General features: G+C 39.1%; 1 protein-coding gene across 4 annotated transcripts in view; it reads right to left on the minus strand.

The window, feature by feature from the left end:
* Positions 1–182: 182 nt before the first annotated feature.
* The window catches only part of prkcea (protein kinase C, epsilon a), a 62515-nt gene continuing 35650 nt past the window's right edge, over positions 183–27047 (minus strand). Inside the window, exons 3-16 of one of the 4 annotated variants that reach the window (XM_036141991.1) lie at positions 22109–22274; positions 21961–21995; positions 19592–19680; positions 18896–19025; positions 15826–15968; positions 12432–12534; positions 10359–10552; positions 7356–7529; positions 7112–7266; positions 6762–6900; positions 5240–5428; positions 3800–3946; positions 1276–1424; positions 183–1217 (exon numbers count right to left, since the gene is read on the minus strand). In XM_036141991.1, the coding sequence (XP_035997884.1) occupies position 1217; positions 1276–1424; positions 3800–3946; positions 5240–5428; positions 6762–6900; positions 7112–7266; positions 7356–7529; positions 10359–10552; positions 12432–12534; positions 15826–15968; positions 18896–19025; positions 19592–19680; positions 21961–21995; positions 22109–22274 (1814 nt within the window). In that variant the 3' untranslated portion in view covers positions 183–1216. The other 3 variants (XM_036141990.1, XM_036141989.1, XM_036141988.1) reach the window with 3 other exon arrangements.

Genomic DNA, 27047 nt, shown 5'->3' on the forward strand with positions numbered 1-27047 from the left:
TATGGGGATGCTTCAGATGGAGCTAAATACAGAGTAAGCGTAGGAAAGAAGCTGCAAAAGGCTTTACATTGGCGTGGAGTTTATCCCTCCAGCAGCAAGACGACCCTAAACACCACGGGATGGTTTATATCGGAGCTCATTCACACCTCGGAACGGCCTAATTAAAGCCCGGAGCTAAAATCCATTGAGAATCAATAGCAAGGCCTGATAATTGAGGCTTACAGACACCCTCCTTTCAAAATGACTGAGCTTGAGCTATTTTGCAAAGAATGGGTAAAATTGTCAGCCTCTAGATGTGCAAAACCGTCAGAGACCTACAATAAGTCACCTGCAGCTGTATATATGCAGAGGAAGATGCTATTGACTTAGGGACGCTGCATACAAAAGCACAAATTCTATCGTTTTGTCACTTTCCTTCCACTTTACAAGCATCCGCTCACTTTGCGTTGGTCTGTAACACAAAATGACACAAAACTACATCTAAGATTGCGGTTGTCACCCAAAAAAAAACTACGAAAAAGCTGAAAGGGTGCGAACACTTTTGCAAGGCGCCGTACGGAGGACATGATAGTCAAAGATAGTGTGATAGTCAAAGCAATTTCACCCAAAAATCCAAACAGAACAATACTTTTTTTTTTTTTTTAAAAGAATAAAACAAAAACAAACAAACAATAAAATATATAGATAGTCATGGTATTGCACAAAAGGGTGTTTGGCCCTAAATGGTCCACAATAAGGACAGTAATAACACAGGAAGGGTGCTTGTCCATGCGCTACGACGCCCCCTTTACTAGCAGACGATACCGACACGATACAGCCACTCGACACAGGCTATGTACAAGCCTTCGCACCGCCGCTCTATGTGTGTGTGTGTGTGTGTGTGTGTGTGTTTGTGTGTGAGTCGGTGCTGGTTAGAGAAGCAGTGTGAGCGTATCCGTCTGTCTGATCGGTGAGCAAAATGAGGGCGTGTATTTGTGTGAGAGCGGTGTGCGTGTTCATATTTAATTTCATAGTCATATTCATAATAAAAACCCAGGCAACAAGAACGACACAATGCAAGTAAATAATGCTCCAAAAGTAACAACAACCAAGAGCTTCAAATGGAAAAGATTGACAGTGAGAGAGAGAGAGAGAGAGAGAGTGTGTTCTGGATCCGCTGAGTGTAAGCATGCCGGGTGTTAGTGTTGCCTGATAGGTGTGTGTGTCTGTGTGTGTGTGTCTGTGTGTCTGTGTGTGTGTGTCTGTGTGTCTGTGTGTGTGTGTCTGTGTGTGTGTTAGGTCTGCGCCTCCTCGGGGGCGCAGTAGGAGAAGTCCTTGAACTCCTCCTGGTTGATCTGTCGGATGATGGTCTCGTCGGTGGGCGTCAGCACGGGGTCCTCCTTGGTGAAGTCCTGGTCGAAGTTATTCACATCTCGCTTGGTTTTCTGCACACACACACACACACACACACACACACACACACACACACACACACACACAAGTGCAGCAGTCCAAGTAAGACACTTTAATATGGAATCTGATGATCAGCAAATTACACCACAGCAACACCTCCTGATCAGAAAGACTAACTGCACTTCAATGGAGACTGCTTCTGTACAGTTAACCCAAAACCTGTGCCTTGTTGTTGGTTAAAACCTGAACCCCTCTGATTTGTGGCTAAAAGCTTAAAAAATGATTGTGCTGACTCGGGCTGAACGATTTTGAAAAAATAATCTAATTGCGATTTTTTTATCTCAATATTGCGATTTAATGCGATTTTTTTTCCAGTTTAATTTATGTCTTTTTAAACATATACAAACAACAAATCAATCTGTTTCATCGCTGTGCAGACTAGGTGCTAAAAGAGCCGCTGCGTCTAAACTCGGAGCAGAAATGATTGCGTTCTGACTACGATATATTTCAACCAAAATTGCGATTTGATTTTGACTTTTCTCTGCATTAACCACAAGCAACAAAAATGGCCTCTAGATAAAGATGTTTGTAAGCAAAAACAAATTAAAACAAGAACTTTTAATGTTTTTATTAATCAGAATATTATTCAAGAGAACAGCTTTCAATTGATTTGGACATCAATCCTCGTTGAACATAAAGTGCAACCAACAAGCAAGTCTATGTATTAAACTGATTGACCGCTACTTGATGCTATGGTGAGATTCCTGAAAGTTTCTGGTAAAACAGTATGGTTATATAAACTCTAAAACAAATAATAAAATTAAATTATCTCACTGCTGCAGCTCCCTTCCCTTCCATGTGGAGGCAAACCCACTTTAAACATAATTATGACACCCAAAGGACACGTCTGACTCACTAATTGTTACATAGCCAAAAACTGCAGACTGCAATTTGGAAATTGTGTTTTTTTTAAATTGCGATTATATTGCAAATGCGATTAATTGTGCAACCCTAGTGCTGACCAGATCAATCTTATTCTTATCTGACCAAACCCCACATTTACAGCTTAAGCCCCAGCAGCTTTTGGTAAAATCAGCACATTTATGGTTGTGATGGTAGGACAGAAAAAAGATTTCCTGTCCTACCATTGTAGTATTTTTTGACTTGCACATGTCTGCCTTCTTCAACTGCATGTTCTCTTGTCTTTCCAATTTTGAACAGCGAACAGTAAAGGAACACGGTGTGTCAACACATTTATATCTGATGAAGAGAGGCAGTTAACATTTTTTTATTCTTAACGTTGCATAGTTAATTTAATTAAAGGCTAAATTAAAGCATGCCCCTATGAAAAAATTTGCAGTGTGACATCAGGCAACTGCAACGAAAGATAAATTGATTTTAAGGCGTTGTGTGCATCTATTAAATATTGGTGTTAATAAGGGTGGGGTCAGCACACATGATGCAACATCAAGCGCAAAACAATAAACCCTGGCTGGAGACAATTGCTAAATATTCTTGATTTGCTCCTTCACCTGTGTGGTGATACGTCTTAATTTATCCTCTATGTTTGTCGCCCTCTCCTGGATCTTTTTTTAAATGATTTTATATTTTTTTGATACCATTTATTAGTAACAAAATTTCGCCCTGCAATGTATTTGAAAAGTATCATTAATTTACTTTACTAGGCCTTTTGCTTAGAACAGTAAGCATATGATAACAACCAAAGGGGATTTTATCATGTATGTTTGGTAAAGGGCTATTTCAAAGCATATTTTACACATGGACCAACTTAGATTAGTCGAAATTAAACACTTTTTTTCCCCATAAACTCAATATATGATTTGATACCTCCATTAGTTTATAAACCACCATCACGTTGCAATCTTAACAAGAGCAAACCGCTTTAAAACTGCTGATTGAGGAGGTCTAGACTACCGGCCAAAAGAGAAGCCAAAAAAAAGCCTTTTTCTGATCTCTTTAAATTTCTCTCCCAATAAGCCAGCACAGCATCGTTTAAACATACACATTCTTAATTTTTCATAAATCTAAGTTTTTACATTTTTGATTTAGATTGGAGTCAGAAAACTTGCTCACACTCAGGTTTCTGTTTTTCTGCATTTATCCAGACTGGGAAACTCAAGACCGCACCAGAATCCGGATTTTAGGACTTTTTTAGAGCCACAAAATAAAAATTTAATCCAAATGCCTTAGCGACTGTATTTCAGAGGGTGTTCCTGGCCCTTTTTTTTCTCCTCACAGACTCTCCACCTCAAGGTATAGCCGATCAACAGTCCTGTGATGCGAGTCCTGCCTTAACTTAAGTCACAAACGTGTGCGATTACGCCGCATTAATCTTTGTGCATTCACAGTTAAAATTAATTTGCTTTGAAGTGCCTGAGTCTCTTACAATCCGGGGCTTGAACGGTGGTTTGACTTTTCTCTGCTCAAGCAGCACCCAGTCGATCTCCCTGAAGAAGGGGTGGGTCTTGATGGCCTCCTCGCAGCCCTGGGTCACGACGCAGCCCAGACGTTTGGCCGGGTTCTTCGTCATGAACTGAAAACAAAGATTGGAGACCCACAGATAAGTTTGACACGTCCTGGATGTGGTTGTGCACCTAGGTTTGGCAGGATGGGTGAGCTGATTGATTGATGGATGGATGTCTAATAAAAACACTTAGGCTGCGTTCACACTGCAGAGAAATGTGGCCTGAATTCGACTTTTTAGTCCATATGTGACCCATATTCGTCTTTTTCATGCCAGTGACCGGCCCAATACAGATCTTTTCACCCCCCAAAAAAAATCCCGATTTGTGGCACTTCCATATTAGATTAGATTAGATTCAACTTTATTGTCATTACTCAGGTACCGGTACAAGGCAACGAAATGCAGTTTAGGTCTAACCAGAAGTGTAATAGCAGCAAGTGCAATATAGACAATGGTTCCATAAGTACAGGACATGGATTATTACTGAATAAATATAGAGATGTATACTATTATAGACAGAATTTTACTGATAGATTTGTCCTATGAGTATAATATATAGATAACTAGTATTGTGAACTAAATTTACAGCTGGATATGTACAGGTGGATATTACTATGAATAGAGTTTTGCAGATATGTACAATAGCATAATATACAGATGATTATTATAACAGAGTTTACATGTACTATGAATATATGTATAGGTGGCTATTACTATAGGCAGAATTGTGAGCATGATGTACAGGTAGCTATTACTATAAAATTAATAAATAAAGTTTGGACAGAAGCTATTTAAATTAAAGTGCAGTGGAGGTTAATTGCATATTACAGTTAAAGTACGGTATTGCAAATGTATATGTAAACAATTGTGAATAGACAGTCAGCAATGCAAATCAATATTCAGTCATAGTTAGTAGTGCAGGATGCATGTAAACAGTTGTTACAATAGTAACAGTCAGGAGTGCAGGTGAACGTTACAGTCTTGTAAAAAACAGAATAACAAAATGGAGGTAGGTGTGAGGAGGGAGAGGAGAGTCTGTATGTGGTACTAATTTGGCTAAGTATCACTGTCCTGTCTCTTGCTACACATCCAGACACAGCAGCAGCAGCATTTAGCGCTCCATAGACGACCGTTAATAGCTGCGCTGCTTCCTTCCGACCTTATTTAGTCTCACTATGATGCGAACTAAATATTATCGGCTCCAATTGCTCAACAGCTTTCTAATAATAATAAGAAGAAGGAGAGATGGCGGCCAGTATGTGCTGATTTACAGCAAAAAATCGGAATAGAGCATCAAGACCTGCAGCGTGAACGTAGCCTTAGACTCCAGACAAATTTGAGGTGCTAGGAGTCGTGACGTACCGCCCGAAGAATGGACACGGCCTCCTTGCTGAGCCACACGGGGTACAGGACGTCATCGTGGAGAATGGACTCGAACAAGTCGTCTTCGTTATCGGCCTCGAACGGCGGCTGTCCGGCCATCATCTCATACATCAGCACGCCCAGAGCCCACCAGTCCACAGAGGCTCCGTACTCAAGCTCCTGCAGGATCTGCAAAAAACAACAAAACGACACGGTTCAACAAGGAGGACGGCTGCCCAGAGCATCCGCTGCTCCTCTGACCTTCTGCTGCGATAAGCCACTGTTTCTAAACACGAATATTAGCACTTCACCACGGTTCAGGTGATTAAGAAATCCATTCATGCTTTATAAGATATTCTTTTTGCTTTAGAGAGATCTTGAATTTCCAGCTTTTCTGGAAATTAGGTGGAGCTCAGCTGAACATCTTGGACGTTTTTTTTTTTTACTTAAATGAGCTATAAGTAAGATATTTACTGTAAAATCAACCTAAATCATTCTCATTTCTCACCGGGGATGGGAGTAACTAACCAGATGAGCCAGATGAATTTCGTTCCGCTTAGCTCCGCCTAGCTTCACTCACATCCATCTGGGACCTCTCCCATAGAGAGTGATTTCTCCAACCAATTTTATGGTCTGGCCAATCAGGACGCAGGGCTGGAGTTTCATAGATGTGACGTAGTGGAGAAGCGACCGTGAAGTGAGACTGTTTTGATTTAGACAACAATGGCGGCTCGCATCGAGGAAGCAAGCGTTAACATTGATGCTGCTATTTCTTCCGTGTTGTCCAATCTACCTAATATTGTTTCATTAAAAGAACATCAGAGAACACCTCTGAAGGCTTTTGTTGGTGGAAACCATGTTTTCGCCCTTCTCCCGACCGGATTTGGCAAGTTTTGTTTTTTCCTGTGTCGCTCTCACAGCGTCATGGGTTTTCTCCTTTCAAACCTAGAGGTACGGTCCATTACTTATTTGGTTTAGTGTAGCTCACGTTTACTTCCAGGTACCTGAGCCAATCATATGAGAGTTCCCAGGGTTCCCTACACAGAGCATTTGGTATTTTATCCTGGCAAAAGAGCAGCAGCTTGTTGCAGACCAGAACTAGAACAGAATAGAAAATCATAGACGTATCATGTGTGAGTAAAAATTCAGTGGAGTTTTACAGCCGCAGGACCGTTGGGTAAATGGCGGGTCTCTGTGAAAGCTATTGTGTATGTGTTGTTCTGATTTTAACCACTAGGTGGCATTATTACCTACTGTTCCTTTAAGGGTACCAGAGCGAAAGAAGGTATTTATAAATGTCCATCACACTCACATTCAGATTTTTATTTGTGAAAATATTTAAAAACCGTGTATAATTTTTGCATTCAATTAAATTTACTTAATTGATACGAAAGGGTAATTACATAATAATTATTATTAATTATAATAATTTTCAAGACAAGGGAGGAACATATGGAGGATTTGTCTCCAAACAATTTTGACCATTTAAGTCGGAAACTCTGGCTGATGGACTTCATCTCACCTCAGGAGCGATGTAGTCAGGTGTGCCGCAGAAGGTGGTGGTGGTCACCCCGTTCATGATGCCCTCCTTGCACATACCGAAGTCTGCCAGCTTGCAGTGTCCCTCTGCATCTAGCAGGATGTTATCCAGCTTCAGGTCCCTGTGAGAGCAGAGGCGAGAGGGTCAGTAGTGTCTGCTTTAAATTAGTCAGGGAAGTCATACTGCAGGTAGTGGGAATGCCTGCAAAAATGTTCCACTCAAAATTATAAAAGTTTGAGTCAAGTTTGCTTATAAAATTATTCGATAATCAGCCAGCTCTACGGAGTAAGCTGTGATTGGCTGAAAACGAAGCGGGATTTAAAGGCTTTTACCTGTAGATGACTCCATTCCGATGCAGAAACATCAAGGCCGAAGTGACTTCGGCGGCGTAAAAACGGGAGCGAGGCTCGTCGAACTTCCTGGATCTCTGAATCTGGAACATCAGGTCTCCTCCGTTCACGTACTCCATCACAAAGAATAAGCGATCCTGTAGGCAGCAGACAGGCAGAAATGTGAGCTGTGAGCCAAAGGCAAGCAATGCGAGCCGTCAATGCTCTGCACGTCCGTTGCTCCTACCCGTGTCTGGAAGCAGCAGTAGAGCTGGGTGAGGTAGGGGTGGCGGCGGGCCAGGGCCAGGATGCGCTTCTCTGTCATGGTGCAGTCCACGTCGTCGTCCTGAAGAATTACGTCTTTCTTCAAAACTTTGACGGCGTAAACCTCGTCTGTCCCCTTCTGCTCCGCCAACATCACCTGATTACAGCAGAAAGAAAAAAAAACATATTTCTGTTCAAGAGGGTTGAAAAAAAAACCTCAATTACATCCTTCGGTACATCAAGTCAGAAATATTTATGGTAAAATGAAAATAAAAATAATTGAAATAAAAAAAATAAACGTAACTTTTCTGAATGAAGGGCGTTGGTTTTATTCAGGGGGTCTAATTTAACTGGGGTTAATGGAAATATGTCAAACTTTAGGGGGTGGGAATATTTTTGTAAGACAGTAGCCAACAAGAGAAAAAAATGCAATTTTTAAAAGGATGCTGTGAATTTACAAAAATAGGAAAAGGTCCCAAAAGAGTAAAATGTAAAGTTAAGAGTGGCAAGGTGAAACACAAGGATTTAAATCCAATACTTTCTGGACACAAAAAGTTGGGTTATGAAACTTTGACGGCCATGAAAACTATCTGACACTTGAAAACGTGTTTCTCTTTGATTTGGACAGATTTAAGGCAACCGAACCCTTCCTCAAATTAAAATCCTTTTAAGAAACTACCATTAAACTTACTGAGTCTTATTTATGTTTGCACTACCTGTGTTGTTGTTGCCGATTAATCACAGGAACACTTATCAGGCCATTTTCCTCTTTAAAAGTGAGAACAAATTTGTTTTTTATTTTAAAACATCAAAAACTTTTGCCAACTTTCTTACTGTAGGAGTTTACATCCAAGCTAAAGCACCAGAAGATCAGCAAAATTGCAAAAGAAGAAAGAAAAAAACCAAGAGCCTCTACGGCCTCAGTTCGTCGTAGTTTAAATGTTAATTTAGTTCTTGAAAGGACCATTAGAAAATCCCTAAAAAGTATGACCGGTTTGGAAGAGTTGCCAGGAGAAAGCAATCAATGTCGTGCAGCTTAGGTTTGCAAAGCCTCTTCTGAATTAAGCACAAGATTTCTGGAGCAATGACTTTGGACGGATGAGACCAAAGTGGAGATGTTGACATGCTAACCAGCTCCATGTCCTGGGAATAAAGCACACCATCATGCTGTGGAGAAGCTGTAAAGCACGGTGGTGTGCTTGTTGCCCTGGGCATCTAGCAGTCATTGAGGCAACCTCGTCTGTACACCAGGGTATTCTAGAGTTAAATGTGATGCCATCTGGCCAAACACAGAATTAAACCCACAACCGAATGGCTCAGATCCAGAACTCAACCTTAGTGAAATGGTGTGGCAGGACCTAAAGATAGCGGAGCAGAAACGAACGCCTGGAAACTGGGGCTGGCCGATAAATCAAATTTAGAACTTATTAAGATTAAACTTTTGGAAAGATTTTATTTTGCCAATGCACTCATTTGGCCTCCATGAAGAGAATAGCATGCAATGCTGAATATGTGTTTAGAAAAATATATTGTCAAAATATTGTGAAGAGGAATCCATTTTTTACCACAGGACGAGATATTTCATTTACTTAGCTTGAAGTTGAGAGTGAAGTGAAGCCCGTTCTTAGCTCATTGTGTATATTTTATAGTATTTTCATTGTTTAGATGTTGTTTTAAAAGCATGTTTCACAGCTTGTGTCTAGCTGCACTTTGAATTCAGATCAACTCACAAACGAGATGCAAGTTCTTTAAATTATTTAATTTGTTTTTGCGAAATGAAAAGAAGGGGAAAAAATGGATTAATCGGATTTAGTAAAATAAAATCGGAGATTTTATTTTGAAGCCATATCGCCCAGCCCAGGGTTCCTACAGCATAAGGCAAGTTAAATTCAAGACTTTTTAAGACTTTTTAATGCCACTTGAAATAAAAAGTTAAGACCAACTTCACGATAAACAAGATAAACCTGGTTGCGACAACTTCACCCAAATGTTGATTTTAACATAAAACATTACTTTCTGGCCCAGAAAGTAATGGTTTAAAATTTTGCAAAACATTTCAAATAGGAAGAAAGTTAAAAATCAAAAACACACAAATTACAGATATACTTTTAACAACTACTGAACTGAATTCACAAACTTTGTTTTGTTCCCTACTAAAATTAACTATAAATCAGTTTTTAAAACCACAACATAAGCAGTGCCAACTCTTTTTCGCAGCTATGGTTCGGCCACAACAGTTTTTATTGGTTCCACTATCGGGACGGAACCAATAATGGTTACATTGTGCCGTTCGGTAAATTAATAAAATATCTAATTGTGTCAATTATTTTTCTGTTTGGTAAGGATTACAAAAATAAGATCTTAATTATGACCTGGTAACAATTTTAAGACTTAAGAAAGACTGATTTAAGACATTTTAATGCCAATTAAGGCCTTAGTTTTATATTACAGAATTCAATGCCTTTTAAGACTTTTTAAGGATCCGCGGGAACCCTGCCAGCCCTACTGGAAGCCTTAATGACCTGAGGCGACACTGTAGAGACGAGTGGCCAACAATGATGTGAGAAAGCCATACGGAAATCCACTGGTCCTACAATCTGTTGAATCATGTCACGTACTTAATTTTTACATAACTGGACATAAGTGTAGATTTTAGGACTGGTTCTAGTCTCTAGATGCTCAAAAGGACTATTTTGATTTTGCTGTTATTTTTTAACCCTTAATAAAGGCAACTAGAACCAAAACCAATCTCCAAACATCACATCTGTAGGCCAGGTAGATGCATGAGCTGACAGATTGCTAAAACAACATCTTATGGGTCTGATACTACAAGCAACTGCAGTTGGATCTCTTATGATTTACAGCGCAGAGCTGAAAGGAAACCACCTGATGTGTTATCAATTAAAAAAAAAAAACTGTTTTATTAAAAGCATAATGAGCAGTAAACAAACAACCACCCCCTTCAAACACCTCCACGCTGTCGCACCTTGCCAAAGCTGCCTTTGCCGAGGACTTTGATAAAGTTAAAGTCCTTCAGGGTCCTCCTCTGGCTCTGTCCGTTCTCTCTGGCCACCGAGGAGGAGGACGAGGAGGAGTTGGTGGAGGAGGAGGAAGATGAGTGTTGGGGTCCCTGCTGGTCGAGCGACAGCGCGTCCTGCAGTCGTTCTAGCTCTGCCAAGTCTGTGGGTGTCATCGGAAAAGCAGATCAGACATAAATAAATAAGGAAAAAAAAATAAACACTACCTTTTAGTTTCCTTTTTTGTTGAAGACAAATGTTTTCTGTTTTTCATTCATCAATTTATAGCATTTAAAGTTTAAGACAAACATCTCAATGCAACGTCACAATGTGATATGATGGCATTAAATTAATGGTTATCCTCAAGTTTTAGTGTGAGAAGTTAAATAATAATAATAATAATAATAATAATAATAATAATAATAATAATAATAATAATAATAATAATAAGTAATGACAACATCCATCCATCCATCTATCTTATATATATCAGTTCACTAAGGGAAACACATTTCAAAGAATAACAAACACTGCTTATGTTTTAAAGCCTTTATTTCTGTTAATTATATATCTTTTCCAACTCTAGCTAATAAAATGACAGCATTTGATATTAGAATAATGCGTCAGACTGATAAAAAAAAGCACTATTTTTCATGCAGAAATGGGGGGCTTAATGAAAAGTATCTTTAATACTGGCTTAAAGGTTGTTTTTCTCAAAAGGCACATTTAATCTAACAAACAAGCTTAGAAAGGCATATTTTAAGTAATTGAAGATGACTGTATATATAAAATTCATAGACCGCAAAGCTTTTAAAGAGATTTTTCCTCTTTAAACCCTGTCAGGCTTTCCGCCAATAACAATAACAAAGTTTGTAATTAAGAAGTCGCAGGAGCTGGGGAGTTTGTCCTGCAATTGGTGGGTTGCTGGTTTGATCCCCTGCTCCAACCAATGCACACGTTGGGCAAGACACTTCACCCGCTTTGCCTGCTGGCAGTGGTCAGAGGGCCCGATGGTGCCATTATATGGCAGCCTCTCTCAGTCTGCCCCAGAGCAGCTGTGGCTACTAACAGTAGAACTATTATTGTTAATAGCAGTAATTATATTATTAGTACCAATATCACTTGTAATATTATTATTATTGGTGGTATAGCTAGAAGGGTTTATAGCACGTGTCAAACTCAAGGCCTGCGGGCCGAAACCGGACCATCAAGGCAATTTATCCGGCCTTCAACAGCCAAAAAAGGCATATCATGTCATAAAGTAGAAGGTTATATCCTTTTAAATTGTATAATGTGGCTAAAACTGTGCCTCTTGTAGCGGATGTTGCTTTTTATTTAACTGTGTAGCAACATCATCCTGCCACTAGATGTCAGTTTTTCCAGAACACATTAAAACAACCCAGAAATGTCCAAAAAAGAGAAAAACATTTAAAGTTTAACTCACCTCAACATTAACTTTTTTTTGCAGATAAACTGCTCAAATGGGCCTAATGATGCTAATTTTATGTTACTGTGAATTTTCTTACATTTTTTTTATGTGAACTGGAATGAAATTCTAAAATCAAAAAGGTATCATCTATACAGGTGCAACCGGCCCTTTAAATGACTTCACGATGCCAAAGTAGCCCAATATAGAAATGAGTTTGACACCCTTGGTATACAGGGAGAGAAAATGTCAGCTTTTTGGCTCATAAATTAAAAAAAAACTATACATAAGAAGACAAAACTACTTCCACAAAGAGAAAGTTAACTTTCCACTTCTCAGCCTGCGAAGTGTGATAATGACTAACTGTGATAACCAAATGGTGGTGGGTGGTGCGGGATAATTCACGTCTAGTCCCTGCAGCTACATGAACACATCTCTCTTCTCGTCTCTAAACAGGAGCCACAATAATGTAACGGGAATCAAACGAGCCCGTCTGGGTGGTTTGATTAGCAGGTGAAAACCCTGCGTCCTGTCACAGCAGCCCATCCTTAAAAAGGCTTTAATAAGTCTGCTTGCTTGTTTTTCCTTAACAGCAGTTGTGTGTGTGCGGTGTTACCCTGCTGTGAGGGGGAGGCGGGGACAGCTGGCTGGCTGAAGCTGTTCTCCTCCGTCTGGGAGAGCTCAGGAGGAGACTGGGGAGGGTCCTGCCCTGGAGTCAACTGGAAACGCAGAGAAACAACATGATTATTCCTACATATGTTCCCGAATCACGAGTCTCTCAGCTTTGCCTTATCAGCAGAAGCACATGACGAAGGAAATAAATCAGTGTGTCTTGTACTTCTTCATTTTAAACATCTTATTTCCCTTTCTGCTCGTTTGGATTTGATGACCCTTCCAAAAATGGGACGGGACCCCCTGCTTCTGTCTACACACGAGAATTTCCGACGGGCAGCGAATTTGGCAGGACCTCCTTCAGTGTGACATCAACCATGAGGCTGTTACAGCCTTTGCACAAATGTGGTTTTTTTCCACGTCCCTGAGACACGGTCCATGAAGCTGTTTCCATAACGTGGCCACAGGCAGCAACATTTCCCTAATTACAGCTCCTCGCAATCCATTCCCCTTGGTGTTTTCACATCTTGTCACATTGCAGCCACAATATTCAGAGCATGTTAATGACATCAAAAGGTGTTATTGCATAAAAGTGTGGGTGAGAAAGGGTCTGTAGGGATATGTCCCCAACGGCTTTGGACATTTGGTCCCATTCTAATTTTTCAAAACAGGTGAAAATCTGTCAAACTGGACAGAGAAGGGTTGGAAAAATCACAGCAAATCTCATTAAAATACACTTAAAGATTTGGTTGTGATGTGAAAATTGTTGAAAAACTCTAAGGAGCATGGGTACTTTTGGGAGTAATGCTGCACGGCAGGTTTCTGTGCCTTTATAAATGGTTTATCCTTCATCTTAGGGTTTAAATACAAGATGCTCACTTAGTAAACCTGGTGCTTATCAGTGTAAAATGGACAGGGTAGTTCTACAAACTAAACACAATATGTTTAAGTTTCTGCACCTTTGTTTAACAATAACTAGTTCTTTTCAACGAGCTTCTTATTCACACACACGTGAAACATGGAAAAAAGGGTTTATCCTTTTACAGATTTCTTCTGTTTTTACCCTTTTTCACACTTAAATGTTTCTGATTAAAAAACAGACTTTAATATCTGGAAACGTATAAATACGTTTTGAGATTACGACTTTATTAGCGGATAAAAGGAATGTTAAAAAGAGATTGTCCTAAACCTAATAAGCGGTTGTGCCGTCCTTGGCGGCAGCCGCTGCGATAACCGGCAATCAGTCTTTCACATCGCTGTGGAGGCAGTCTGGGTGGCTCATTCTGCAGCAGCCATATTGGAGGGTTTTCAAGCATGAATGACCCGTAGTGTGGAAAAATGATTATGACGTCATTTCACCACCTTAGTGAACCATGTAAGGCAGAGGTCTGCAACTTTTAGATGCATCCCTGTTCTAACACAACTCAATCGAAAAGGTTTTGGCATGTAAGCAGGTTTTGTGAAGTCCTGGTCGTTAACTAATTAATTTGATTCAGGTGTGTTGAAGCAGGGATGCATCCAAAAGTTGCAGGAAAGCGGAGCTCGAGGACTGGAGTTGCAGACCCGTGCTGTAAAGTCAGGTCATTACAAAAACAATGATCTCTTCGGTCGGATCCAAGTCATCCACTAAGAAATTACTTTGTCTTGTTTCCATGGGCGTACAGATGTAACCTAACCTGACTCTAGCCAGATGTATTTCGCTCCGCCTAGCTCCACTCACATCCATCTGGGACCTCTCCATTGGAATTGCCTTTTTTGAAGGCTGGGCCTTATCAAAAATCCTTGCATATGATTGGATAAGCCACTTGTCTGTCATCTTTATCGACGTGCTATTTCAACCACTCACACCGAAGCCAACCCGTGACGCTGATGAGAGCGACGCAAACACATTTTTTTTTAAAATGTGTTTTTTTTTTAAATGAAACAATATTAGGTAGATTGGACAACACGGAAGAAATAGCAGCATCAATGTTAACGCTTGCTTCCTCGATGTGAGCCGCCATTGTTGTCTGAATCAAAACAGTCTCACGTCACGGTCGCTTCTCCACTACGTCACATCTATGAAACTCCAGCCCTGCTTCCTGATTGGCTGGACAACAAAATTGGTTGGAGAAATCACTTTCTATGGGAGATGTCCCAGATGGATGTGAGTGAAGCTAGGCGGAGCGATATCAATCTGGCTAGGGTCAGGTTAGATGTAACCCGCCACAGTGCAGAAAGTCATTAATCTGAAAAGTTTCATGTTTTCTAAACTTCAGTATGTAACGGTGTGTGTCTGGGGACTGTCATTTGTATTTTCTGTCCTACGCCCTGCTTTAAAACTAACTACCTCTTGATGATAATAAAGATAGCTGTGTCTTATTTGGGGTCAGGCTACCTTTTCTCAATGAGATCTTTGGATCATTGTTTTTGCTGCGTCGCCAAAATATGCTTGAGCTTCAGATCACAAACTGATGGCTGAATGTTTTCCTTCAGGATTTTCTGGTAGAAAGCAAAATCCGTGGCTCCATTAATGACAGTAAATGGTCTAGGCCAGTGGTCTCACCTTTAGCCGTGTCCCTTGCCCTACACACCTGAATCAAATGTCTAAATTGTATTAGTAGCAAGCAGTTAATGCTAATGAGTGAACATTTGAGTCAGGTGTTTTGAAGCAGAGATGCATTTAAAAGCTGCAGGATCCTTGAGGACTGAAGTTTGAGAGCACTGCTTTAGGTCCTGAAGAGCGTCAGACCACCACGCCAAGACCACAATGTTTGACTTTAGGCTTGTTGTTCTTTCACACAAATTCCAAAACGTTACATTTTAGTTTTATCAGTCAACATAATATTTTCCCAAAGGTTTTGGGGATCATCAAAATGTGAGTAGTATTTATCTTGAACCTCTTGTTGTTAAATCAAGGATATTGACTTTGTGCCCCAGTGCACTAGATGTTCTAGGTTCTTTCCTCACAAGTAGATGTCATGACTTTGTTTCTTACCTGTTCTTGGATTTATTGTGTTGCTTTTAAAAATCTTTCACCCTACTCCATGTTGTTTGTTTAAAGGATTTTGTAATTCTCAGAGTCTGGGTGAGGCTAAGGAAGTGAAACTCTTGGTTGAAAACACAGTTGATCAAATTTAAATTTATGACTTTAAAAAAAATGGGGCAATCAATTCTTCCAATTAGGGCCAGGTCAGGTTAGGCTGCTTTCTTTCTCCTTAATAAATAAAAGAACCAACATTTTTTTATTTACGCAGGTTCTATTTCCCTGGAATTAGGACTTTTGTGATTATATGAAAACGTTTAACTGTTACAAGAAAGCAAAACCTTTTATTAGAGGGATAGTTCTTCATGTTTTATAAAATGGTTTAAATAGTGGATCATTTCTACTAGTGACGGGCTCCTTGTCTTATTTTTACCTTCCTCCTGCGCTGTGCTGTGTTGGAGATCTTGTCAGGCGTAACTCCCAGGTCAGACAGCACCTTGGCGATTCCTCGGGCGTCCACCCCACAATTAGGAGCTACGTTGCTCTCACAGCGCCTGTGCACATTCATCTTACACACTGCGAAAACAACAGGCGGACATGAAAGGAGTCAGGTTTGACCTATTGGACAAAAAGGCTTTCTGGCTCAAATAATGGACTTTTGTGGGCTGTGCAGCATGAAAGCGGGCCAGAGGTGGGATAAACAAAAACAGGTGCCCATCAGGATGCCATGGACAGTAAAACACTGGTATTGTAGAATATTTTACTTTTCTAAAATAAATGATTAACTGTTAATTAATTAGCCAGAAAAGTATCCAGATTTAGGAGCTCTGGGAATTAATATTTTCAGTATATCACAAAATACATGTAAAAAGGACATGGATCGCATGTAGATATGATTTAGTGGTGTTATTAGTGGTATATCTGAGATATTAGAGGTATTTCTGAAAGGAAGCTCTTTGTCTGACTAGTTAATATTCACTTTATTCTTCCCTGATAAACATCATCCTTTAGAGTATATTTTATGCTGACACCAAATCAAACAGCAGGTTGGCTTTTTAGAAAATGTCCGTTAGATCTGCAACAAGCATCAACAAAATGTCCCACAGAATTGCAACATGAATAGACGAAAAATGTTAAAAAAAAAAAAAAAAGGTGCTTTTCTCCTAGATTTTAAAGAGAGAGCATCACTCCACAAAGGAACCCTGAAATGCAGTTTTTCAGACTATTAAACTCTTGGGAAACGTTGTATAATCTTGTTGTAATAGCATGCTTTTGCCCAAAACAAATATTTACCTGTCACATTTTCAAAGCGCTAGATGAGGTTCTGTCTCCGTTCATCACACAACAGAACAATTAACTGAACCCATCTGTCCGGCACAGTATTGCGCAGAACTAAACCCGCTAACATAACATCACACTTTCTCCGATGGCCACAAAAAGAGTTCCTCCAGCTGATCCAAATCCCATCCATCTCCCTCTCTCTGTGGCACTAAAGTAGTGCATCGAATGCACAGTTCCCTAAATTCCCTTTAAAAGTTACCGGTGTGCATGAACCCCAATGTTGAGAGCACTTGTTGCGTTATTCCTTTGAAGAGCCACAATTCCTCCTTTCCGGCTCAATTAAATACGAAAGTCACAACACAACAAAAAGCCTCCTACACAACGACAGCTTAATCTATTAACAAAAGCTGTTTGATCCAGAAAATTCTCAACTTCAATGCACAGTTACACTCATTGGAAAAGCAGCAGCAACAAACTAAAATCTCCTCACATGCTGGTTGTGATCTTGTGTTTTTTTAATGGTCAGAAATCAATCAGTCCAGAATCATAAAGTAAACTAGGGGTTGCCAAAGTGGGGGTCGGGGGTTCATGAGATGATCCAAATGATGATCAAAATTTCTTACTTCACAACGTCAGAGATATGCTATTTTAATATAGTCATTAAGCCTTTAAGAGTGGACTTTTTTTTGGGAATTTCTGAATTAGAAAGCATCCAAATATGTTTATATAAGTGGAAATGTACTCCTCAAGGGCCAACAGTGTATTTTCTTTAATCTCCAATGGCCATAATAAATGTTTTTTGTAGAAATTATGACACTAAAGTCATATTATTATGACAACAGGGTCAAAATATTACGAGAACAAAGTAACACAGTTGTTTGCTCGATTCAAACTCCTGATACTAATAAAAAGTTGATGCTGATGCGCTAAAAAGATTTTCTTACTAGTGAAACAGATACCAAAGTATAACTTTACAAGATGCTCAACGTTTCTAGTTTTAAAACAGGAGGCAGACAGCATTGTTTTGTAAGAGTTATCATGAAATTACTACTGTATTCTTGTAATATAATAAATAAATAAAGCCCCCATCACCTTGCTTAAAGGGGTCACCAGTCTTTGGCTCTCGCATTTTGGGGGTTGCAGGCTGAAAAGTTTTGGAACCCCTGAAGTAAACAGTCACGCACTAAAGAAATCCAGAACTTGATAAATCGTTTCTCAAACTTTTTCTCATTCCAGAAAATCAACGTTTTTTTTTTTGTTTTTTTTTTTGTAGTATCCGGACCGCCATCTTGTCCAAGAAGAACGCAAAATCTACAAACTTAAATTGTTTTTTCCCTAAGCCTCCATTGATATTTAGGGTAATGCAACATCACAAATTTACATAAAATATGGGACATTTCTGCAATCATCTTCTCTAATCTTCAAAGTCATTAATTAAATATAATCCACAATAAACCTATCATCTGAAATCCTGAGCCACTAAACATAATTTATTACTAGTGTGGACTAACAGTTCTTCCAAACTACTTTAATTTATCTGCTGTGCACCAAGTCCGCACTGACTTAAGATCTGGGACTAGACGTGGGTTTTGAGCCTGTCCTATGCACACATGCAAAATAATGCTTTCTAAAATTAGCAAAAAACTAATTAAGCAACACTCGTTTTCTGCCAAACATATATCTGGTCAATCAGAGCTATTGTGTTTTAAAACAAAATTACTCATCTCATACAAAACACAAACTATCTCTATGATTTATTCTTTTATTTGAGAAATTAAAGACTGAAAGTAGCTGTTTTTGAAGATGGCAGACATGTTTTTTGGATGGAAAATTGGAAAAATCTACAGTAAAAATGCAGCAAAAAAAGTAAAAAAGACGACACTAAAGTCATATTATTATGACAACAAGGTCAAAATATTACGAGAACAAAGTTACACGGTTGTTTCCTGATACTAATAAAAAGTTGATGCTGATGCGCTAAAAAGATTTTCTTACTAGTGAAACGGATACCAAAGTATAACTTTACAAGATGCTCAACGTTTCTAGTTTTAGTAGAAGTAGCTGTATTTGAAGGTGGCAGACATGTTTTTTGGATGGAAAATTGGAAAAATCTACAGTAAAAATGCAGCCCAGAGCTTTGTTTTTGTTCTAAAACATTTTAGGCTTTAATCAAAAGGTGTTGTCTTCTCAGATTATAAATTCCCCCCAGAACAGAAACTCACCTTTACATTGGAGGCCCTGCCTCATGAGGCCCCACAGCAGAGAGCCACAGTGGTCACAGAAGGTTGGCACCTTGTAGTTGTGGATGCTGAACTTGTGGGGCATGTTAACACTGAACCGCTGCGAGCCCACCTGGGGAGGGAAACCCGGCCACACAAACACACCACACAGGGAATTATACAGAGGAAGACTGAACATGTTTGTGTTTTTATCCAACAAACTCGGATGCATGTTTTCTTCAGTTGTTTAGGACATAACTGATCGTTCTACCTGTCTGGAATTAAATCAGGCTAAACATTTCTTGTTAGAGTCACAAAAATAATTTCTGTTTTCTAAATGCTAGAATAATACTCTCTTAAAATTCAGAATTTACACGCAATTAGACCATTATGTCTAAACTATTTGGGAAACCCTACATGCACAAGCGCACTCTCACAAACACCTACAGGTGCTTGGATTCAGGTGCTCACAGATTAACTTCTATTCAGAAAACCCCTATTATTATCTTTATCTGTCAGTTCATACATTTTGTATTAAATAATACTGTATATTCTTTAGTGATGGCATCAAGGCGTTGGTTGTCTGTACCTGTAATACCCTATTGGGTGGTTTTGCTGTTCTTTTTATATCTCTCTTTGCAGGATAGATATGTGTGAGAGAGTGTGTGTGTGTGTGTGTGTGTGTGTGTGTGTAATTACCTCCTCAGGTGTGTCGTCCTGCTTCTTCATCCCAGCACACTTAGTGATGATGAGCTCATGGCAGCGCTTGTGGACGACACAGGTACACACTGAAAGCACCAGTGCATCACAATCACACCTGTGCTGTTATAATTCAAGTTTGGCAGCTACTGCTTCATTAGAAAATGGAAATGAGCTTAATGAATGCATATTGTTATTATTCATGGTTAATGCTGTGAACCTGAAAGCAAAAGTTTGACTGAAGAAGGAACCGAGTGAAGAGGAGGACACCATTCTGTTGGATTTTCTACCCTGATTATTAGAATCCTTATTTTGGAGCACAATAGTCCTGACCATATTTAATGTACAATTAAATACCTTAGGGTGTTTAGAGCCATTTTGAAAACAATAACAATTATAATAAAAACGTCCAATGAGGGCATATTCTAACAAAAAATGTCCCATGGCCGGTCATTTGGCTAAATTCAATTTGGGAGATTAGAAATACTTCCAGTTTCTGAAAACATGGACAGTTAAGCCCCTTTCCCGCTTACAACCTTACCCATTAAATTACCAGTGAATTCATGGTTATGTGTGAATAAAGCCAGAACTGATCTACAAGGTAAAACCGAGCCGGCAATTTGCCGGGTCAAGACTTGGTATCAATTTCCTGGGACCGCTCTAGTGTGAATAAAGCTGTTACATTCCTGGCTAAGCCCGGCATTTGCGTGATTACGCAAGACTCGTCGTCTTCGTTCAGCTCTTCCCTTGATGTCTGCAAGTCGCTTCTCTGACAGAGAAATGTACTGAACTTGTTTTTCTTCTGTAGTTTTCATAAAGCTATTAACCACTGTAAGAACCAGCGGTCCTGAAGCCATTGTTTGTTGTGGCTAATCAGCTATTTGACAGGCTAAACTTCTTTAGAGGTTAGCTGTTTCACTTGCATTACTGCCACCTGCAGATGATATTTATTCTTGCCAGGTTAAGTGTGAAAAGAGCTGACCATTTACTGGAACTAATCTGCATGTGCAAAAGGCACTAATCCTTGTTTGATCCGGGAATGTGGTCCCAGTAAATACCTGGGATTTATGTGTGTTAAAACTAAAGATGCGCCACCCAACATACTTACTAAGGTAATGTTTCATTTAAAACTATATGTGGCGAGCTCCAAGTGGCATGTTGTCATTTGTGCCTGTCTGCCCTCTGCTTTCCACCATGCCCACCTGCTCTGTTGCAATCAGCATCATGCCTTGCACCTGCTTCCTGCATTACTGGAGAACGCCACAGCCGCTGGTTGATTGCCAGATTATTGAAAGCTCTTGCTAGTAGATGTTCATCGGTTTTCCATGCTTCATCTTCACATTTACGGCCTTGTTTCTGTTCCTTGGACTTCCCTAGTCTGATATCTCCTGAGCTTCTGATCTCTGGACAACAAAGTAGTAGTAGTAGTAGTAGTAATGCATTTATACCATTATGATTATTTTGTCCACCAACACTGTTCATGTATTATAATTACATAATTGTATTATTGTTATTATTGATAATAAGCATCTGAAAACAAAGTTTAACATATACCAACAGGCTTTCTAATTGTCTGCCAACACCATATATGTTTCTCATCACTATGAATTTAAATTTACCCACTTTATGCAGTTTAAAAAAATTTAATGAATGAAAAAAACAAGATAAATATTTTATTTTTGGAGCATTTCTCTCAAATAGTTAGTTAATTGGGAGCAGTTCTGAACTCTGACCTTCCATGCAGTCAGTGGCAAACCAAACCAGTGGACATAGAGCTAAAGGGTGCAGGGTTGTTAAAATAATCCAGATTTCTATAGTCTGTTCAGATACTTAAACCAGACATTATTTGTTAAATTTATAAAAAGTACTTTAGGTAAAACATAGTACGCTGTTTTAGTGAGTAGATGTGCAATCCAAGAAGCCCGGATTGAATTACTGATGAGGGAATTTAAACCGCAATTACTTCCTTGCTGCGGTTTCTAATTCCCACATAATTCTTGGGGGATTTGATGACTCTGGTGTGTCAGGTTCAACTCTTCACTGGTATGAATTTCCACAAACAAACTTCAATTTTCAGGGAGTACACCAGGTGTTCAACCTTCCTCACGTGCACTGAAAACATACATTATAAAAAGTGCATGATGTTTTGCAGAATAGTCCTCCTCTGCATTTTTTTAACGTATTAAGCATTGTCCTGAATGAGGGTGTAATTCTGATAATGAATGGCTCAGCATGCTGACTTCAGAAAAAAAAAATCACATCCGTCACTCAGCAACATGTAATCCTCTCTCATGTTCTCCTACTTCAATAATAAATGAAGTTGCAATGCCACATGAGAAGTTTGGACAGGGCCAGCGAAAAGTACTTACCCTGACACTGGTATCCCTGCTTCCCCAGCACACCCCTATCAGATCACACACACACAAGAGAAGTTGGCATTATCACCCATGCTGGTTCAATGAAACTCAACTTCTGACTTAAATGAGCTGGAACAGGAACAGCCTATGTGTCGCCTACCAGATAAAATCTCTGCAATGTGAGCAGTAGGTCGGCTGTCTCAGGTAGGTGGCCATGAACTTGTGTCCGTTGACTTGGTGGACGCGTCTCCGCACGGCTCCTTGCCGCCGGCGAGGACCGATCCTCTCGCGGAACACCCGCTCCTCATTCTCGTTAGTCCCCGAGGCTGTAGATCAAACACATAACCAATGACATTTTTTGTTGTGACGGTGAATGCAGACCAGATATGTTCACAGGCTGTATTTTATTTACTTTTTTTGTTTAGGCAAATCCAAGACACGTTTCAGGCATTTTGGCCCAAGTCATGTATTGAATCTTTAGCTACAAATAAAGGTAAAGATTCTGGTATTTGATTGGCATGTCCAAGTCAAGAGACTAGCCATTTGACCCAAGTCTCAAATTCAAGTGTCAAGTCTTTAATGGGTGGATCTAAGTCATGTGTCAAATGGTTTTAAAAAATACTCACCTGTACACTGTGACTTCTCCTGCATTGTCTAGATTTCAATTTTTCACTTTTAAATCACCGCTGCACCCTATACTGTAATTTAATTTTACTGCAATTTACAAGCTGTATGCAACAAAATTTTGTTCTGTACGCACTCTGTGCATACAAAATGACAAATAAAGTTGTCTAAGTCTAAGTCTATGTCTCAAGTTTTTTGCTTCTAGTCACATTCAAGTGTCAAGTCTTTGATGGGTGGATCTGAGTCATGTCTTAAGTCTTTTGACCAGAATAAAGTCTTAAGCTTTTAACCCTAGGTTCAAATCAAGTGTCAAGTCTTTTATTCTAAGTCTAAGCCACGTCTCAGTACTTTAAGGGGCAGACTCAAGTCTTTTGCTCAAAGACTTGACAACGCTCTAGCTCTTAGTCCCAAGTCCAGTCTCAAGTCTTTTGCTCCCAGCATAAGTCAAAAGTTTCCCTCTACTATATGAGGAGCAAGGTCAAGTCAAGACTAAAGTGTGTTCTAAACCTTTGTCATCAAGTCCAAACAGTAATGTTCAAAGACAGATAATAAAGTACAAAATAAAAAAGTAAGGAACAATGTAATGAATAAATGAGAGACAAATTTCTGAACGTATACCAGGAAGTATATTCATTTTGAAAAGATGGAAACTTTTTTGTTTGTAAATATGAGAGAACAAGATGTTGGAGAAAGGTTATTTTTGTTCTAAAATGATCCTAAATTACTTATTAAAGGCTTCTCTTTGAGGAACATGCATGTGATAATTATTAAGCTACAGCTCACAAGAACAGATTGTTCTAAGACATTGATAGCCCAACTTGAAGTGAACTTCCTGGCAAATAAATCAAACGCACCCTTTCACAGGAGAATTTGAGCATCGCTGCCAGTGCTGCAGTCTGTGGCTTACATACTGGCTTAACTTCAGACTTAATTACATTAGATGACAAATCAAACTCCAAACTACAAGTCTTTATTTTTTATTATTTTACTTAAGCACGACTGAAATCTCAGTCATGACTTAAATCTTTGTTTTTGTAACATAAGCAAGACTCTTTGTGTCTTGACTACAAGTTTTAAGTATTTAGACTGAGAATCCAAGTCGAGTCTTGAGTCTTAGGTATGACCTAAGTTGCTAAATGAAGTCTTCATTCTTTGTATTTGCAACTTACAAATTTCTTATGTCTAAATCAAGTTTGAAGTCTTTTTTTTTTTTTACAAGTGCAATTAAAGCTCTCAGACTCAAGTTCCTTTCTCTGAGTCAGCCAGAAACCATCTTCCATCCACAGCTTTTATTCTTAGCACAACAGTTTATACAAATCGGAGATTTTGCATCATGTTGCTCAGTATGTTTAATCATTAAACAGCTTCTCATCCTCCTCAACCCTTCCTCCTTCTATCAAAAAAAAAAAAAACACCCAACACCTACCGGAGGCCTATGCATACATACGTTTGCAAGGCTATTTATACTGCCGTGAGTGGGCACAAAAACGAAGGACAGCATATTAAAATACTCCTCCTCGATGAACACCATCCAACCAGTCCTTTTTACTTCCTCTCTGCATCCTCCCGAAAGATAAATGCTTTCCAAGAGTAACCTTAAGACAAGAGAACCACCTCCACTCTAACTCCCACACACACTCCTTTCCCTCGGCGCTCCTGTCCTAGTTAGCCTTTCTTTCACTCCCCCAGCGTCTCTCTCCAGGGTGCGCTGTAGATGTGGTTACTGCTGAGCCTCTTCAGAGTTAAGATTACAGATAGGACGCCTAGGGACCTTGTGTATGCAGATATGTGTGTTGAAATATGTATTTCATGTATCTGCGTTTGATGCATGTTGGTTGGAGGGGAGCAGCAGCTAAATAGACCATTACGGAAATCATTTTTTGCTTTACATAATACATCATCCATCTGTCTCGCGCGCATCCCCACACACTGGGTAGTTCGGGAGAAAAGGCCTAACGACCGTCAGCGGTTATTGTCTTGGAGACGGGCGTACTCTGGACCCGAAGAAGAACAACCATCTGGGAGATGGCCACCAAATAAACAGACGCACGCACGCTCAAATACGACAAAAACACGCAACCAGCCGACGGCAAAAATAAAAGCAGCGGCTTGACAGAAACAAAATGGATTTTCAAAAAGGACAATGAATTTACAGAAGAGCTTGTGATGTGGCTGTCAGATATTATCTGTGTTCCCTAAGCACCACAGAAACCTTATTGTATGAAAAGAAACTCTGCCGCAAGATCTCACAATAACAACACACAAAAACATTTCTACTCAAAGGATGTGACTTTTTTTGGAATAAGCCTAAACTGTTTTTAGGGGCCGCAGATATAAAGGTACGTGTTTTTTTTTTTTCAGTCTTGAAACCTGGTTATTATAGTTAAAGCAAGAAGGTGGGCATTTATGCCTTTATTATGTCATATTGACTGTCTGCTTACAAACTGCAGCCACATCATTCTTTATTGATAGGGAACTTTTCGTAATCGGCGAACACAAAGTGCTTTATGGAGACAAGAGGCAATGAAAAAACAAAAAAAAAAAACAAATGAAGAGTTAAAGAAGAATAAGCATGGAACCGATGACATAAAATGCGTAGAGTTAGACATGATAACTCTACGAAACATGATAAGAATGTCGAAATGAAACAATGAAACTAAATATAATACTTGACAAAATATGGTTACATAAGCATATTTTTCTGAAAATACCAAGAGTCTGTAACTGTTTGCAGCCTCAGATTGTAGCTGCTTTGCAGATTAGATTATTTAGACTGATCAAATCTGACCTGATAAATCTACAGTAACCAGAGACCCCTTAAAATCAATTTAACATGAATGAAACTTGTACTGTATTTGTACAAACACAAAAGAAAACATTTAAAATAAAAAATTTTTTGGCATTATGACCAGCTAAGACATTGCCAGACACACATGTTTTTTGCACTGGTTATAGATTATATCAAACATGGTTTAAGATTCATGAAACCTGTATTATGTCTATGTAAAAAAAAAAAAAAAAAAAAAAAAAAAAAAAAAACACAGGGTTTCTTAATTTTACCAAAATCTTGCCATGTCCTCATCATCCAGTATTGAGTATTTTATGGTCACCGCGCTGCTATATAAGTAACCAAGCAAAGGCATTCAATGCAATAAAAGTGCCATATAATATGGTAAAATGCAGCTGTGAGATTGAAAATCTAATTAACTCAGAGCTTTTAAGAGAATGCCTTTTTCTATTTAGAGGCAAAACAGATAGCTGCCAAAATTACACACGAGTCTGATTAAACAAAAGAAGCTTTCTGTAGTTTTATAAATAGAACTATCACCTTGGTAATTAGTACGCTACCCAAAAAAAAGTATCAGAGAGGTGTGTTTTCTACATTTCTACAATCGTTTTACTGCTAACATTAAACGGCATATTCTCTTTTTAATTTTAGTAAAATGTATCTCACAAATTTAGGCAGCATGCAGGTTTCTATGAAAATAAAATAATTGTCCCAAACAATTAGGTTTTTCCTATGAAATTAAAATAATGAAATGTTATATTTGCAGAACTGATCTCTGAAAATTATCAATTTTAACTATGCAGACGACACACAGGTCTGTATTACAATGTCACCAGGTGACTATGAACCAACTCAAGCCTTTAGTAGAAGTACAAAACAAATCAGTGTGTAGCTGTGCTGTAATTTTCTTCAGCTGAATAAAAACAGAAAGGGGAGGAATTTTTATTTTTGGACCAAAGGAGGAGCAATCAAGAGTTATTAAAGATGTGTTGTTGTTGTGTCAACCGTTCTAGGCCAATCGGGTCTTCTGGTTCAAGTCTGCACCACATCTCCAGAATCAGACCCAGACATGGAGAAGCACTATTTCATTTAATGCTCCACTAATCAAGGACAAACTCCTAGAAATTTGAGAAAAATAAGAACTGAAACCCTGAATTCTTTTAAATCAAGATTAAAACCCATTTGTTTAAGGGTGCCTTAGACTATAAACTCAAATATCTTTAATTTTCTGTAGTCCCACCTTTTGTTACTTTTCTTAAGTCTTCCACTGCCGTGTACTTTTCTTTAATGTTTTTTTCTTTTTTATGTTCTCATCATTTCACTCAGAACTTGTTGAAATGTGCTACATATATAAACTTGCCTCGCCTCAATTTAAGTGATTTTATAGGTGTTTGCATCATGGGAACATCGGATGTAGCAGGATGGAGAAAAGAAGGGAGGGGGGGAAAAAATGAAGAAAGAAGTAGAGAAACATGTCTTTCCAGTTTCTAAAGCTGCAGAGAACAGATTGCACCAGGGGAAGAAAAAAAATAAATCTGCTAAAAATACCACCTCTTCCTCTACTTCTCACCCTCCATCCCTGCAACCATTACTCCTTTCCATCCTTTCCACCAGCACACACACACACACACACACACACACACACACACACACACACACAAAAAACACTCACACCATTTGTTTTTAT

Source organism: Fundulus heteroclitus, chromosome 10 (assembly GCF_011125445.2).
Source record: "Fundulus heteroclitus isolate FHET01 chromosome 10, MU-UCD_Fhet_4.1, whole genome shotgun sequence".
NCBI classification, from domain to species: Eukaryota; Metazoa; Chordata; class Actinopteri; order Cyprinodontiformes; family Fundulidae; genus Fundulus; species Fundulus heteroclitus.